The 12127-nt window shown below is 38.9% G+C and overlaps 1 protein-coding gene across 5 annotated transcripts in view; it reads right to left on the reverse strand.

Annotated features, from left to right (window-relative positions):
• The window catches only part of RSU1 (Ras suppressor protein 1), a 190767-nt gene that overhangs the window by 95558 nt on the left and 83082 nt on the right, over positions 1 to 12127 (reverse strand). For all 5 annotated transcript variants that reach the window (XM_067562296.1, XM_067562294.1, XM_067562298.1 and 2 more), the window contains one exon: positions 9513 to 9645. In XM_067562296.1, coding sequence (XP_067418397.1) covers positions 9513 to 9645 — 133 coding nt within the window. The remainder of the gene's footprint in view (positions 1 to 9512; positions 9646 to 12127) is intronic.

The following is a 12127-nucleotide window of genomic DNA, read 5'->3' on the forward strand; positions in this document are numbered from 1 at the left end:
ACATAATATACTTAGTTTTTCATAACGCATTTGAGTTGGTACCACGACATTTTGATTAAAAAAACAGAATGATTTAAAATTAACATGGTACATGGATTAAAAATTGGGTGATAGGTCCTAAAACGTAACGGCAAATGGGGAATAGTCATCAATCAGATGTGTTTCTAGTGACTTCTTGCAGGGATCCATTTTTGGGCCTTTGCTATTTAATATTTTTATCAATAACCAGGGAGAAAACAAAATAATCACTGAAAGTTTGTAGATAACACCAAAATTGAGGGAGTGGTAAATAATGAAGAGGACAGGTCACAAGTTCAGAAAGATCTGGATCATTTGGTAAACTGGGTGCAATATGCATTTTAATATGGCTAAACATAAGAATATACATCTAGGAACAAAGAATGTAGGTCATATTTATACGAGGGTTACTATCCTGGGAAGCAGTTACTCAGAAAAATATTTTTTGGGGGTAGGAGGAAAGTGAATGATTAGCTGAACATAAGCTCCCAGCGTGAGGCTGTGACGAAAAGAGCTAATTCGATTCTGGGATGCATAAATAGGGGAATCTCAAGTAGGAGTAGTGAGCTTATTTCACCCCTATATTTGGCACTGCTGCAACCATCACTGCAATACTGTGCCCAGTTCTGGTGCCCACAATTCAAGAAGGATGCTGGAAAGGGTTCAGAGAGAAGCCACAAGAATGATTAAAGAATTAGACAACATGCCGTATAGCGATAGACTCAAAGAGCTCAATCTATTTAGCTTAACAAAGAGAAAGTTAAGGGGTGACTTGATTATAATCTGTAAATATTTACATGGAGAACAAATATTTAATAAAGGGCTCAAGAATCCAATGGCTGGAAGTTGAAGCTAAACAAATTCAGTCTGGAAGTAAGGCCTAATTTTTTTAAACTGTGAGGTAATTAACCATTAGAACAATTTACCAAGGGTCATGGTGGATTCTCCATCATGTCGATGTTTTCCTAAAAGATACACTGTAGGAATTTTTGGGGGGAAATTCTATGGGCTACTATATAATACAGTTTCAGAGGAGTAGCCATGTTAGTCTGTTTTCAGCAAAATAATGAGAGTTCTGTGGCATCTTTAAGATTAACAAATTTATTTGGGCATAAGCTTTCATGGGTGGAAAGTGGCTGACGAAGTGGGTTTCTGCCCATGAAAGCTTTATGCTCAAATAAATTTGTTAGTCTTTAAGGTGCCACAGAACTCTTGTTGTTTTTATGTAATACAGCAGGTCAGACTAGATGATCACAGTGGTTCCTTCTCACCTTAGAATCTATGAATCATCTTCATATATGAACACAACTACCTTTTCTGCACCATTAACAACTAGTAGCTAAAAACCCATGCCGTTGCATGGGTGTGATCGTTGGGCCAAAAAATCCATCATCTGTACAATATATACCTCATAACTAATGCAACTGTTGCATGCAAATTAGCTGTAAAGTTAAGTTGGCGATTGGTTGAGTTACCTCCAATATCACAATGGTCTAGTCTATTGGTATGGCATGCAAGACACATGTCTTGCTGTACCTGTACAGTGCACAGGTGCAATTCGTAAAGGCAAAATGGATGAGAACTTAAAAACCGGACAGCTCTAGATCATGGATCCCAGTAATGACTGAACCTGGTAATATTCTAAACAAAGAGTTCTCAACCATGTTTGTAGGTGTTTCCATTGCTTCACGCTGACTCAACACACATTCTAGGCTTTAGAGTGACACACAGACAGAATGACAATTCTGGAAGCTTATTATATAGATTTTATTACCACCACCTGATAATGGACCCATACCATCGCTAGGATTTCTTTTGTTCTTAATATATATAAAATACTCCTTCTTTGCCCTGACAGTCATGGTCTTTTCCCAGATGTCTTTAGCCTCCTTTATCAATTTGCTACACTTCTTAATGTTTAAATTATATTGATTGTTACCTATTCCCCTTTTTTCTCATTTGTTATATATTACTTTTTTATTTCTAATTGCTGTCTTCACTTTGGCTAAAAGCCCATCCTAGTTTTATGACAAAGTTGTTCTCTTTCTTGATTGTGGCTTTCAGACCATTTAATAAATTCTCCTTAAGAACTCCCAATTTTCATTCACAGTGTCTATACTGATCTTGGAGACCCTGGCTTGAGGAACAGATGTAGGTGGACTGGAAAAAAGATGGGACTACTAAGTGGGGGCTACAGAGTCCACTTTGCAGATAGGATACACATTTGTACCTTGTCTAGGTCTCTGGGTCGCCCTAATTCAGCTCTGATTACTACGCAGTCTAACTGGAGTATTGCATAGAATTCTAAGTTTCACAATGAATTTGTATTTTCATAAAAAAGATAATTGCAACATCAGTAACATGATCAGTATTTATACATGCAATATCTATATCTGTCATCTACATTAATGATAATAAAAACAGAGTTAAGTATAGATCTTTGTTTATAAACACATGCACGCGCGCACACACGCACGCACACACTTTATCTTTTAGAATGGGTTTCCAAGCTATGTTGGGGAGAGTTACACATTAGCATGTAAATGTTGTCTAAAGATATCAGAAGTTTGAATCTTCTATTGTCTCTGTTGGAAAAAATGTACTAATATATTTATCAATTATTAAAATATATCCAATAAACAAAAATGTTGAATCAGAATATGAAGCAATGTTTTCATATAAAATAGTACTGTGTTTTTGGTACGGCAAAACATAAGAAAAATGACATTTTGAGAGAATAAAAGTGACCTCCCCCACATCTCAAGCGGCTTACTGCATATGTTAAAAAAGAGTAATTTGTGGCTTACTTTAAGACTTTTACTGGTAGAACTTAAATGTATGAAACAAACTCAAGAATGAAGTCCTGCTTATTTGTATAAATTACCATGGGCTTGACCCTGCACATGTTGAGCGACTTTAACCTGCATTTATTTAAGCTTGCAGGAATTGCAGAACTTCAAAGAATCAGATCTTACGTAAGTCACTGAGGGTCCAACATGTACCACTGAAGTTAGTAAACATCTGTAATTGTCTTAGAATGGGAATATGATCAGGTACCTATTTACTATGGCGTCAATCTTGCAAATACATAGACACATGCTTAATTTTATGCATATGAACAGATCTACTGAAGACAATGAGACTAAATGTATTCCTAAAGTTAAGTATGTGCCTACATGTTACATGAACCCTTCTCTTTAACTATCTGCCAAAAAAGCCAGTGTTAGCACACAGAGCGCTAGTTACTCCAGAGGGGCGGAGGGGAGGGGGAAACAAATCCATTATGCTGTGCTTTTCTTAGCAGTACACAACAGCAATTGGGTCCTCAACTCCTCCAGACGGTTATCAGCTGCTAGGATATGACTTCACCATAAGCAATTATTTCTCATATCATACTGGGGTAAAAATGGATTTTGCTTGGGTTATTACTACACCAGACACCCAACAGACAAAACTACTTAATTTTGCATGAGAGACCACCAAATATTTTTGACCTTGCTGTAGTAGTATTCATTCTTTGGGCTTAAGGAATATTGTGAGGAAGTATCTGGAGAACAATTAAATTCCTTAAGAATTACTGTTTCCCGAAAAACATATAGCCTAATAACCATTTGTATCTATGCCAAATTTCTAATGAAAGGCCATAGTAGTTAACTATTGTACAAAATCTACTGAAAGTTTGAGAATGTAAATTGAGTTTTTACTTTATTTAACATACTATGGAGTTTCTTCTTCCCTAATTTTACAAGTATAACTCCTATTAAACTATGTTAATATTGATAGATTCTTTTCTTCCAGATTGCCAAACATGAGCCCATCTTTTATATTGTAACCTCTTTGAGGCAGAGACTGTCTTCTTCATGTCTTGCATAGTGCCAAGCTTATGCTTAGCATTAAACAAATTTAACAACGGCATATGATAAAGGATATTTGGGAGTAATGTTTTTATTTAGTGTATTACTTTGAACACCCTGCCAGCCTCCTGCCTAGTTGCTGAAAATTAGTGAAATATTAATGTCTGATACAAGCCATAAAAGAAATCATATTTAATGAACCACGTCCATCGAACTTGAGACAGCTGGGATTTGTTGCAGTCACAAAACAGCTGGAAGACCAGTGGAGTAGCTCATTCTAAAGGCATCTAAAAAGGAGCCTCTCTCTGGATGTTGAACTGCTTTAATGTGGATCATTCTGAATGTTACTGCTATTAGAAATGAGATTTTAGAACATAAGACTGAGCAAGCAGCAGTCTGAACAGGGATGTCTATATTTCAAATGCCTCTAAGTAATATAGACTCAGCATGACATTTATCAAGCCTCTTCCTCCATTAAGAGTTAATGGGTCCATTTTTAAAATGGCTTGCTCTCCTACCACCTTTCTTGATGGGAATGCAAGATGTGTGACTTACTCTCTTTCACAAAATATCTTGTCAAAGTTCTTGACTCCAGGTTGACTGGTCTGTGGAAAAAAATCTACCTTCTAGAAATTTAACAAAGGGTAACAGTTCTATCACATTTCTGCTTCTCTGAACTAAACAGATCAAACAAGGCAACAATCACCATTAGAGCAAGTGTTAAAAGGTAATTGTTTGGCTCAACAGATTGAAAAATGCTACAACTTGGAATGCTACTCTTAAACAGTCAGAGCTAGCAAATTATTTAGCTTTAACTGAGATTATGCCATCAGGACATGACTTTAATAAACACCACAATGAGAACAGAAAAATCATTCCCCTTTCTAGAGGAAGTATAAATGGACAAAGAGCAATTTCCACATTTGAAACAATCAAGAGACAATGATTAATGACAAAAAGGTACTTAAAGAGCAGTCTCCAGAAGAAACTACATGAAGAACGCTAGCAACTAAACCCACCCCCAGTCTCCACCTTCTGCTGATCTGGATTTAACTCTTCTTCATCAAGTCACTAATTATCTTAGTCTACTACAGACTTGCATCACAGGCTTTTAATTCTTCTGAAGAGCTTCATTCACTGTTTTGTTTCAAACATTTATGACTGTCTGTACTTGCCCGAGTATATTATAACCACTAAATCATACAATCCATCATCTGTGTCATTATTCTAGGCATATAAGATCCTCAAAGAATGTGCTTACAACACAAAGGTCACTTTGAACGTTGACTAGAGACATTAATAAAAAATAAAACATTTAGTTAAATCCTTCAAAGCAATGAGGCTGCCACTACCCATTACAGCTTAGGAAAAGTTGTTCAGCTACTTTCTCAGGTACTGTCAGGAGACCACACATAGTAGTTTAATTGCAATTACAGGACAAACAGAATCAATGCCAAAATTCAGCCATTACCTGTACTTTCAAAAACGGTCATTCTTCTAGTCCTTATTCTTTAGAGCCCTTACAAGGCTGCAGGCTTGGCTTAGTGACCATATTTCCATCTGTGACCCAGAAAGAGAGCAGTGTTCAATGGTTCACTGCGTTTGGTAGAAATTGATCAGAGCATGACGTATTACCTGCTTTTTAGTACAAGTCTTCCCTGAATAATGAGGCTTAAAGTATTACCTGGCATCATTTCTCATGAAGGGTAAGAAAATTAAAGGAGATGAAAGAACCTGGTAAGAAAGAGCAGCTGAGTTGAGTCGTGGGGACTAACAGAGACAAGAATATGATTCTTAATTTTGTATTTGGTTCCTAGATACCATATTGAAGGAAGTATTAAAATGTGCAGTTATGTAGATATATGGATAGACATTTTAACCATATCATATACATTCTTCAGATGCATTAGCCTTCTACTTCGGGAAGTAACTAAGGCAAGGACACTCTACAGAAATGTTGAAAGAGGGAACGAACATTAAAAGAGTGTGCTTTAAAATGGTTAGTACACATCAGGAATCAGGGCCTCTAGTAGACTAGTCTCCGGGCAGCCTCAGCAGTGCAACTGGCCTGCAGCAGCAGCAGCTCCCTGGCTTCTCAACGTTCATACAAACCACTGTGCCTGCTCCTGTGTTAGCTTGTTCCTGATGTTCCTGCCTTGCACCCAGCCTTGCCTCTGTCCTTCTCCTGCCTTGAACCCCTCCTTGCCTCTACCCTACTCGCTCAAGTTCCTTATGTCCAATCTGACCCTTGGCTCTGGTTCCTGACTATGGACGCTGGCTCGACCCATGGTTCTCGTACCCAGTTTCTGCCTTCTGGTTTGACCCTTGGCTTTGGATCCGGACAACTATAGCTCTGACCCTGGCCACTAGGCCTGCTGTCTGCTCCCACCACAAGGCTAGACCACGCTCATTTTGGTCAGATGACACATCAAGGTGCCCTTGAATTGGGGCCAGGAGCTCTCAGAGCTAGCATGGACCCTACTAAGGCCCCATCAGAACTGGCAGACGCTGTTCAGAACCTGCAGGTGCAAGTAACCAACCTGCAGGCACAGATTGCTCTGTTGGCTCCTCCTACTCCACCCTTCCCAGAACTGAAGATTCCACTGCCTAACAAATTTGACTGAGACTGGGACAAGTTTTGGGGATCCCTGCACCAATACTTGCTCCTGTTCCTTCTACCCCCCCTAATTGTTCCCCAGGGATGAGGCCCGTGTGGGGCTCACCTTAAATTTGACTGGGGAAGCCTTGGCCTGATCTTGCCCCACTGCCGGAACAGTCTGGCCCCCACTTGCAAAAATTAGAGGAATTCACTCAAGCTATGTTCATTATCTTTGGCAATTCCACTCGGATGTGGACCGTTGAGGCAACCCTTCAGCCCTTATGGCCGGAGGGGCCAGCCTGTAGCCAAGTAAACTGCTGAATTTTGTCATTATTTGGCTCCTGACACCAAATGGAAAGAGGTGCCACAGCGCCAACATTTCTGTCTGAGATTAAACAAGAAGAGGAAGGAGGAGCTTGCCTGGATGGAGGTTCCATCCAGTTTGGACAGGCTGACTGAACTGTGCATCAGAATTGATGATATCCTCGTGGCGCAGCGTCTTGATTTTCCGGTAGCTGCCATTCCCTCCAACACACTAGGCACATAGGTCTTCCAAGGCATCAGAGCTCATGCAGGCTGACCAGGTTCACCCATACCTCTCCAACTCAGAAAAGTACCAACCCTGAGCTTTAGGCTTGTACCTATATTGTGAGACCCCCAACCATCTTGCCTTGATGTGTTCAGCAAAGACTCAGGCAGAACCGAGGCCAGGAAATGCCAGGCCCCCAGCCCTATATCGATTTGAGGCTGCTAATACACACAATTTCTTCTCTTTCCTCAATATTATGAGTGACATTATCTAAACAGCATAACTTCTTTTGTAGCCCATCACTCCTTTAACAATGATACTTTGTATCAGTGTAAAAGTTAAGCTATTTGGGTCTATCAAATACTGTAAGGTAATTTTTAAAGTTTTCTCTTGGTTGAATGATCCAGTGGAATCAAAGAGTTCAGTTTTGCATAAGATTACAGACATTTTATCAAGGAAATTACTACACCCACTTCTCAGCCTGGTGATTTGCTTAATGAGAAAAAAAGATACAGTATCTCGAGATACGCTGTGAAAGGAAAATGGGGTTGGAGGAGGAGAAGCAAAAGCCTAGGATTAGACATAAAAGATGCAAATCTCATCAGGCAGAAATTAATTCTTAAATCTTTTATGTTTATAGTTAGTTTGCTTTAGGATATAAAATGCCACTTGACCTGTTAACCCAACTGTGCCACCTCTTACAAATTACATCATACAAAACCAAATGCAAGCAGAAAAATGTGTCTGCAGCAGGTCATATCTAAATAATTCTTAGATCACATTGTAATAAAGGAAACAGAAAAAAGGTTAGGGGAAAAAAACAGAACCACTTTCCTCACACATTGCAGGGAAACATGAGTCCAAGAACAGAGTAATTATTGCAGGAATCCTAATACAATTATAGCCAATATTTTCAACACATGGTCCAAAAATAATTCATTTATATACTGGAAGTTTGAAGAAATTTTTCTCCTGGTTATTTGCATATATTTTGCTGTTATATATTTTGGTTGCATTAGGAAAGGTTTCATACCAGTGTAGGAGCAGTATACACAATTCTAATATCATTGTTTCTCTGAATTCTCCCTTTATTGCAGACTCACAATAGTAACTGACAAAAACCTCTGCATGTAGTTCTGAAATGAACTCCCCTCCATTTAACTTCTCATGGCATAGTAAACAGATGAAAGCTTTAATTAGGTCCTTGGAACTCCACTATAGTCCTCCAAACATCCATGAATGTTCTTGTTAGTATTGCATTAGGAATTCCTAACTTATGTTGCTCACTGAACAGAAACATAAAATTACTAAGAAGAGATTGCAAAACACATTAACAAGTATATTACAGCATGGAGACCATTCTGGTAGCACACGGGATTTTATAAACATACTCCCATCTGTGGCCCTATTCAGCTGAAATTCTGTAAGTTACAGTTCAGCATGAGTCTACAGAAGTCACTGCTAGATCATTTATAAAGTTCCATGCAGAAACTGTACTTGTCAGTCCTATACTCTATAAACCCTTCATCATACCCGTAATACTTTGCTTTTTCATGGATTTGTTTTCACAGGTTGCCAATAAAAGTTGTCAGACAGGCCTTCTTGTATTTACATATTTTTATGAAAAATATGCATCACAAGTTAAATGGTTTCTGTCACCTTCCATTTTTGGAACCAACTATTGATTTTTAATGCACAAATTGCAGTTTTTGCTGCATTATTTAATATTTCAAAAATGATTGTCAGTAAGTTAGTTGGTCAGAATTTTAAAGCTTGAAGTAACTCTCTTGCTTAATGTTCTAAAGTAATTATGGACTGGCAGCATGAAAAGAGGAATATAAAAGTCTTCAACAAGAAGAACATCTTTCAACGCAACTGACCCATCAAAGAAACTCTTTCCTAAACAAAAACATTTATCATTCAAATCCATTCCTTTTATAGCTAATCTCAGTAAGTGATAACCACTACCGGGTGAAATTATTTTCAACAAATACCTGTTTCAACTTGTAAACTTCTGCTGCACATCCCTAAAATTGTTATTCCGAACATGACTTGCCACGCCCTGCTCTTGTAAGCGCCCACATTTCCTCAATACAATTTATAAACTGGACACCAAAAACAGGGGCAATGTCATGCGGGTAATGTATTTTCCTCATATGGCTAAGCCACACTTTTTTACTTTCTTCTGGGTCAATTTCCTGAATATAAATTTAGCGATTTATGGTGAAACATGTACAGAGTTGTATATTTTTTAATTAAAATCAAGCTATTGTACAGCTTGTGAAACTGTGCTAAAAATCATTACTGGACCTGGTTTGAAATTTATGGAGTAATGACTTATACACATTTTTATTCCATGCACTTACCTTAACAGAAGATTATTTAGTAAGTAAAATTGCAAAGAAATTTTAATTTTCTTGGTTTCCATATTTCGTACACAATGAACCCACAAAGACTATCAAATGCTCAATAGAAAAAACTATAAAATAATACAATAAAGATCAATACTTACTACTTATATGTTTCTGAACGAATATATTCAAAAACATGAGACACTCCCAGCTGGAACTGATCTGCTATAGGGGTAACCCAGGGATTATTTTCTGCTTTGAAGACTTGCTTTTGACCAGTCAAATCCAAATTACCTGAAAGGAATTAAACAAAACTGCATGTGAAAAGGAAATGTCTTATCCTAGACACGTTTCTCACTTTATAAAATTATTTTCATTTAGAACTTAAGGCTTCCTGATCCCCAATTTTGTACAGTACAACCTCAAAATTACAAAGACCTCAGGAATGGAGGTTGTTCGTTACTCTGAAATGTTCATAATTCTGACCAAACATTATGGTTGTTCTTTCAAAAGTTTACAACTGAACATTGATTTAATACAGCTTTGAAACGTTCCTATGCAGAAGAAAACAGCTGCTTTTAACCATCTTAATTTGAACAAAAAAAGCACAAAAAACAGTTTCTTTACCTTGTCAAAAAAAAAATTTTTTTTTTTTAATTTTTCCTTTATTTTTTTAGTAGTTTACGTTTAAACTCAGGCCTGGTCTACACTGACAATGTAGGTTGATATAATACAGCTTATGTGAACCACATAAAGTATGCGCCTCCACTGGCATGTCAGTCCCACCGACTTAAACAGCGGTAAAATTCAACTTAAAAAAACCACCTCCGCAAGTGGCGTAGTGCTGAAGTCGAATTTTGCGGGTCGAATGAGCATCAGTGTAGGTAGAGCACAACGTAAATCGTTGTCATTGGCCTCCAGGAGGTATCCCATAATGCTCTGTTGTGACTGCTTTGCACATTCGTTGACTGCTGCACTATAGCCACGTAAACAGGAAATAGCTCCTCCCTGCAAGCCCCGGGAAATTTTGAATTCCCATTTCCTGTTTGGTCAACCCTGTTTCCTGTTTGGTGGAGACAGCTTGCCAGCACAACTGATCATGGTGACTGCACACCCCAAATGCGCTCCAGCCTGGAGTTGACCTGAGGTCTTGGATCTCATTGGTCTGTGGGGTGAAGAGTCTGTTCTGGCTCAGCTCCAGGCAAGCAAAAGAAATTTGGATATCTACGAGAAGATGTCTCATGGCATGTTGGAGAATGGGCACAACAGGAATGCGCAGCAGTGCCACGTTAAGATCAAAGAGCTGAGGCAGATTTATCAGAAAATTAGGGAAGCTAACAGCCATTCTGGCTTCTCATCCAAAACATGCCGCTTTTACGAGAAGCTACATGTGATTCTCGGTGGAGTCCCCATCACTAAGCCACCATGCAGCATTGATACCTCTGGGGAATCCAAGGCCACGATGAATGAAAACGAGTCCGTGGACGAGGATGATGAGAACTGCGCCGGGGGGGGGGGGGGGGGGGGGGCGCGAGAGGGGTGGGAAGGGCGGGGGGTAGGTGAGTGGGGTATCCCTTCTCCCTGAAAGCCAGGAGCTGTGTGCAACACAGGAGCAGCCCACCCAGATGCTGGAAACCGTGACTGACCCGGATGCTGGGGAAGGCACATCTGGTGAGTACGTACTGCAAATTGCATGTCTTTGGTTATATCCCGTCTAGAATTTTGTACCAGTGGGGAAAAATGATGTGTGTGGTGGTGGGGCTGGGCTTCCTTGTACTTGGTGTGCTTAAGCATTGGGTTCACCCGGAAAAGATTATTTATGTGCACAGGGATGCTCCAAGAATCCTCCATGCATATCTCCAGGAAGCTTTCATGCAGGTACTCTGCAATCTTTTGCAGAAGGTTTATTGGGAGGGCAGCCTTATTTCTTCCACCGCGATAGGACACTTTGCTCATGTCCATTCCAGGCAGGGAATCACTCGAAGAAGAATAAATCGACTTCACTCGGCAGTGTAGACATACACCCTCAGTACTGTATTGTATTTGCCTTTTTTTTGTGTGTGTGTGGAGCGGGGGTCTCTGCCGCTTACCAGGAATGAACAATGACAATACCAAGAACTTCTCCATAGCTGAGGCCCAATGGTGCAGTTTTTTTCCAATATCACTACACAAGCCCATGTCTAATGAAAAATCCCCAACTTGTTGCTTGCTGTTCCCATACCAAATATTTAGCTTGTGCTGAGAATCTACATCTCATGTTGGTTGTAGTTATCAGTCAAGAATACAGAAATTCATACCTGTAACCTGCCAAGATAGCTATTCTTTTGACACCAAGACTTGAAACTTATTAGAAGTGTCACTGATTTTTCTTTTTCTAAGTTCTCCTTCCAGAATGGTAGAGGTGAGCACCCCCAACTGAAATTCCTCATGCTAAGGAGAATTATGCTACAGTCCATTTTTTATAATGAGTCATTGTCCTAGACGTACAAATATTTGTCTGTATTCTCTAAATTAAATTGATTATATGTTCACAGAAACAAAATATTACAATTTTAAATGTAACATTACCAATCTCATGATCAGGGAATACAAAAACAGCTGTGATAAAATAAAACTGCTGTAGATGAAGTGAAAAAACAACAAAAATAGTATTTTTCATCTAACCAAACTATATAGCATCAAGTCTGGAAGGCCTGCCTAACCAAACTGTTACTGCTATACAGAGTAAATATGATATGCTTATTTTTCAAATTAATTCCATTTGTATATGTAGAGT

The sequence above is a fragment of the Emydura macquarii genome, unplaced genomic scaffold (genome assembly GCF_026122565.2).
Source record: "Emydura macquarii macquarii isolate MOO-44397 ecotype Brisbane River unplaced genomic scaffold, CSIRO-AGI_Emac_v2 contig_2422, whole genome shotgun sequence".
NCBI classification, from domain to species: domain Eukaryota; kingdom Metazoa; phylum Chordata; order Testudines; family Chelidae; genus Emydura; species Emydura macquarii.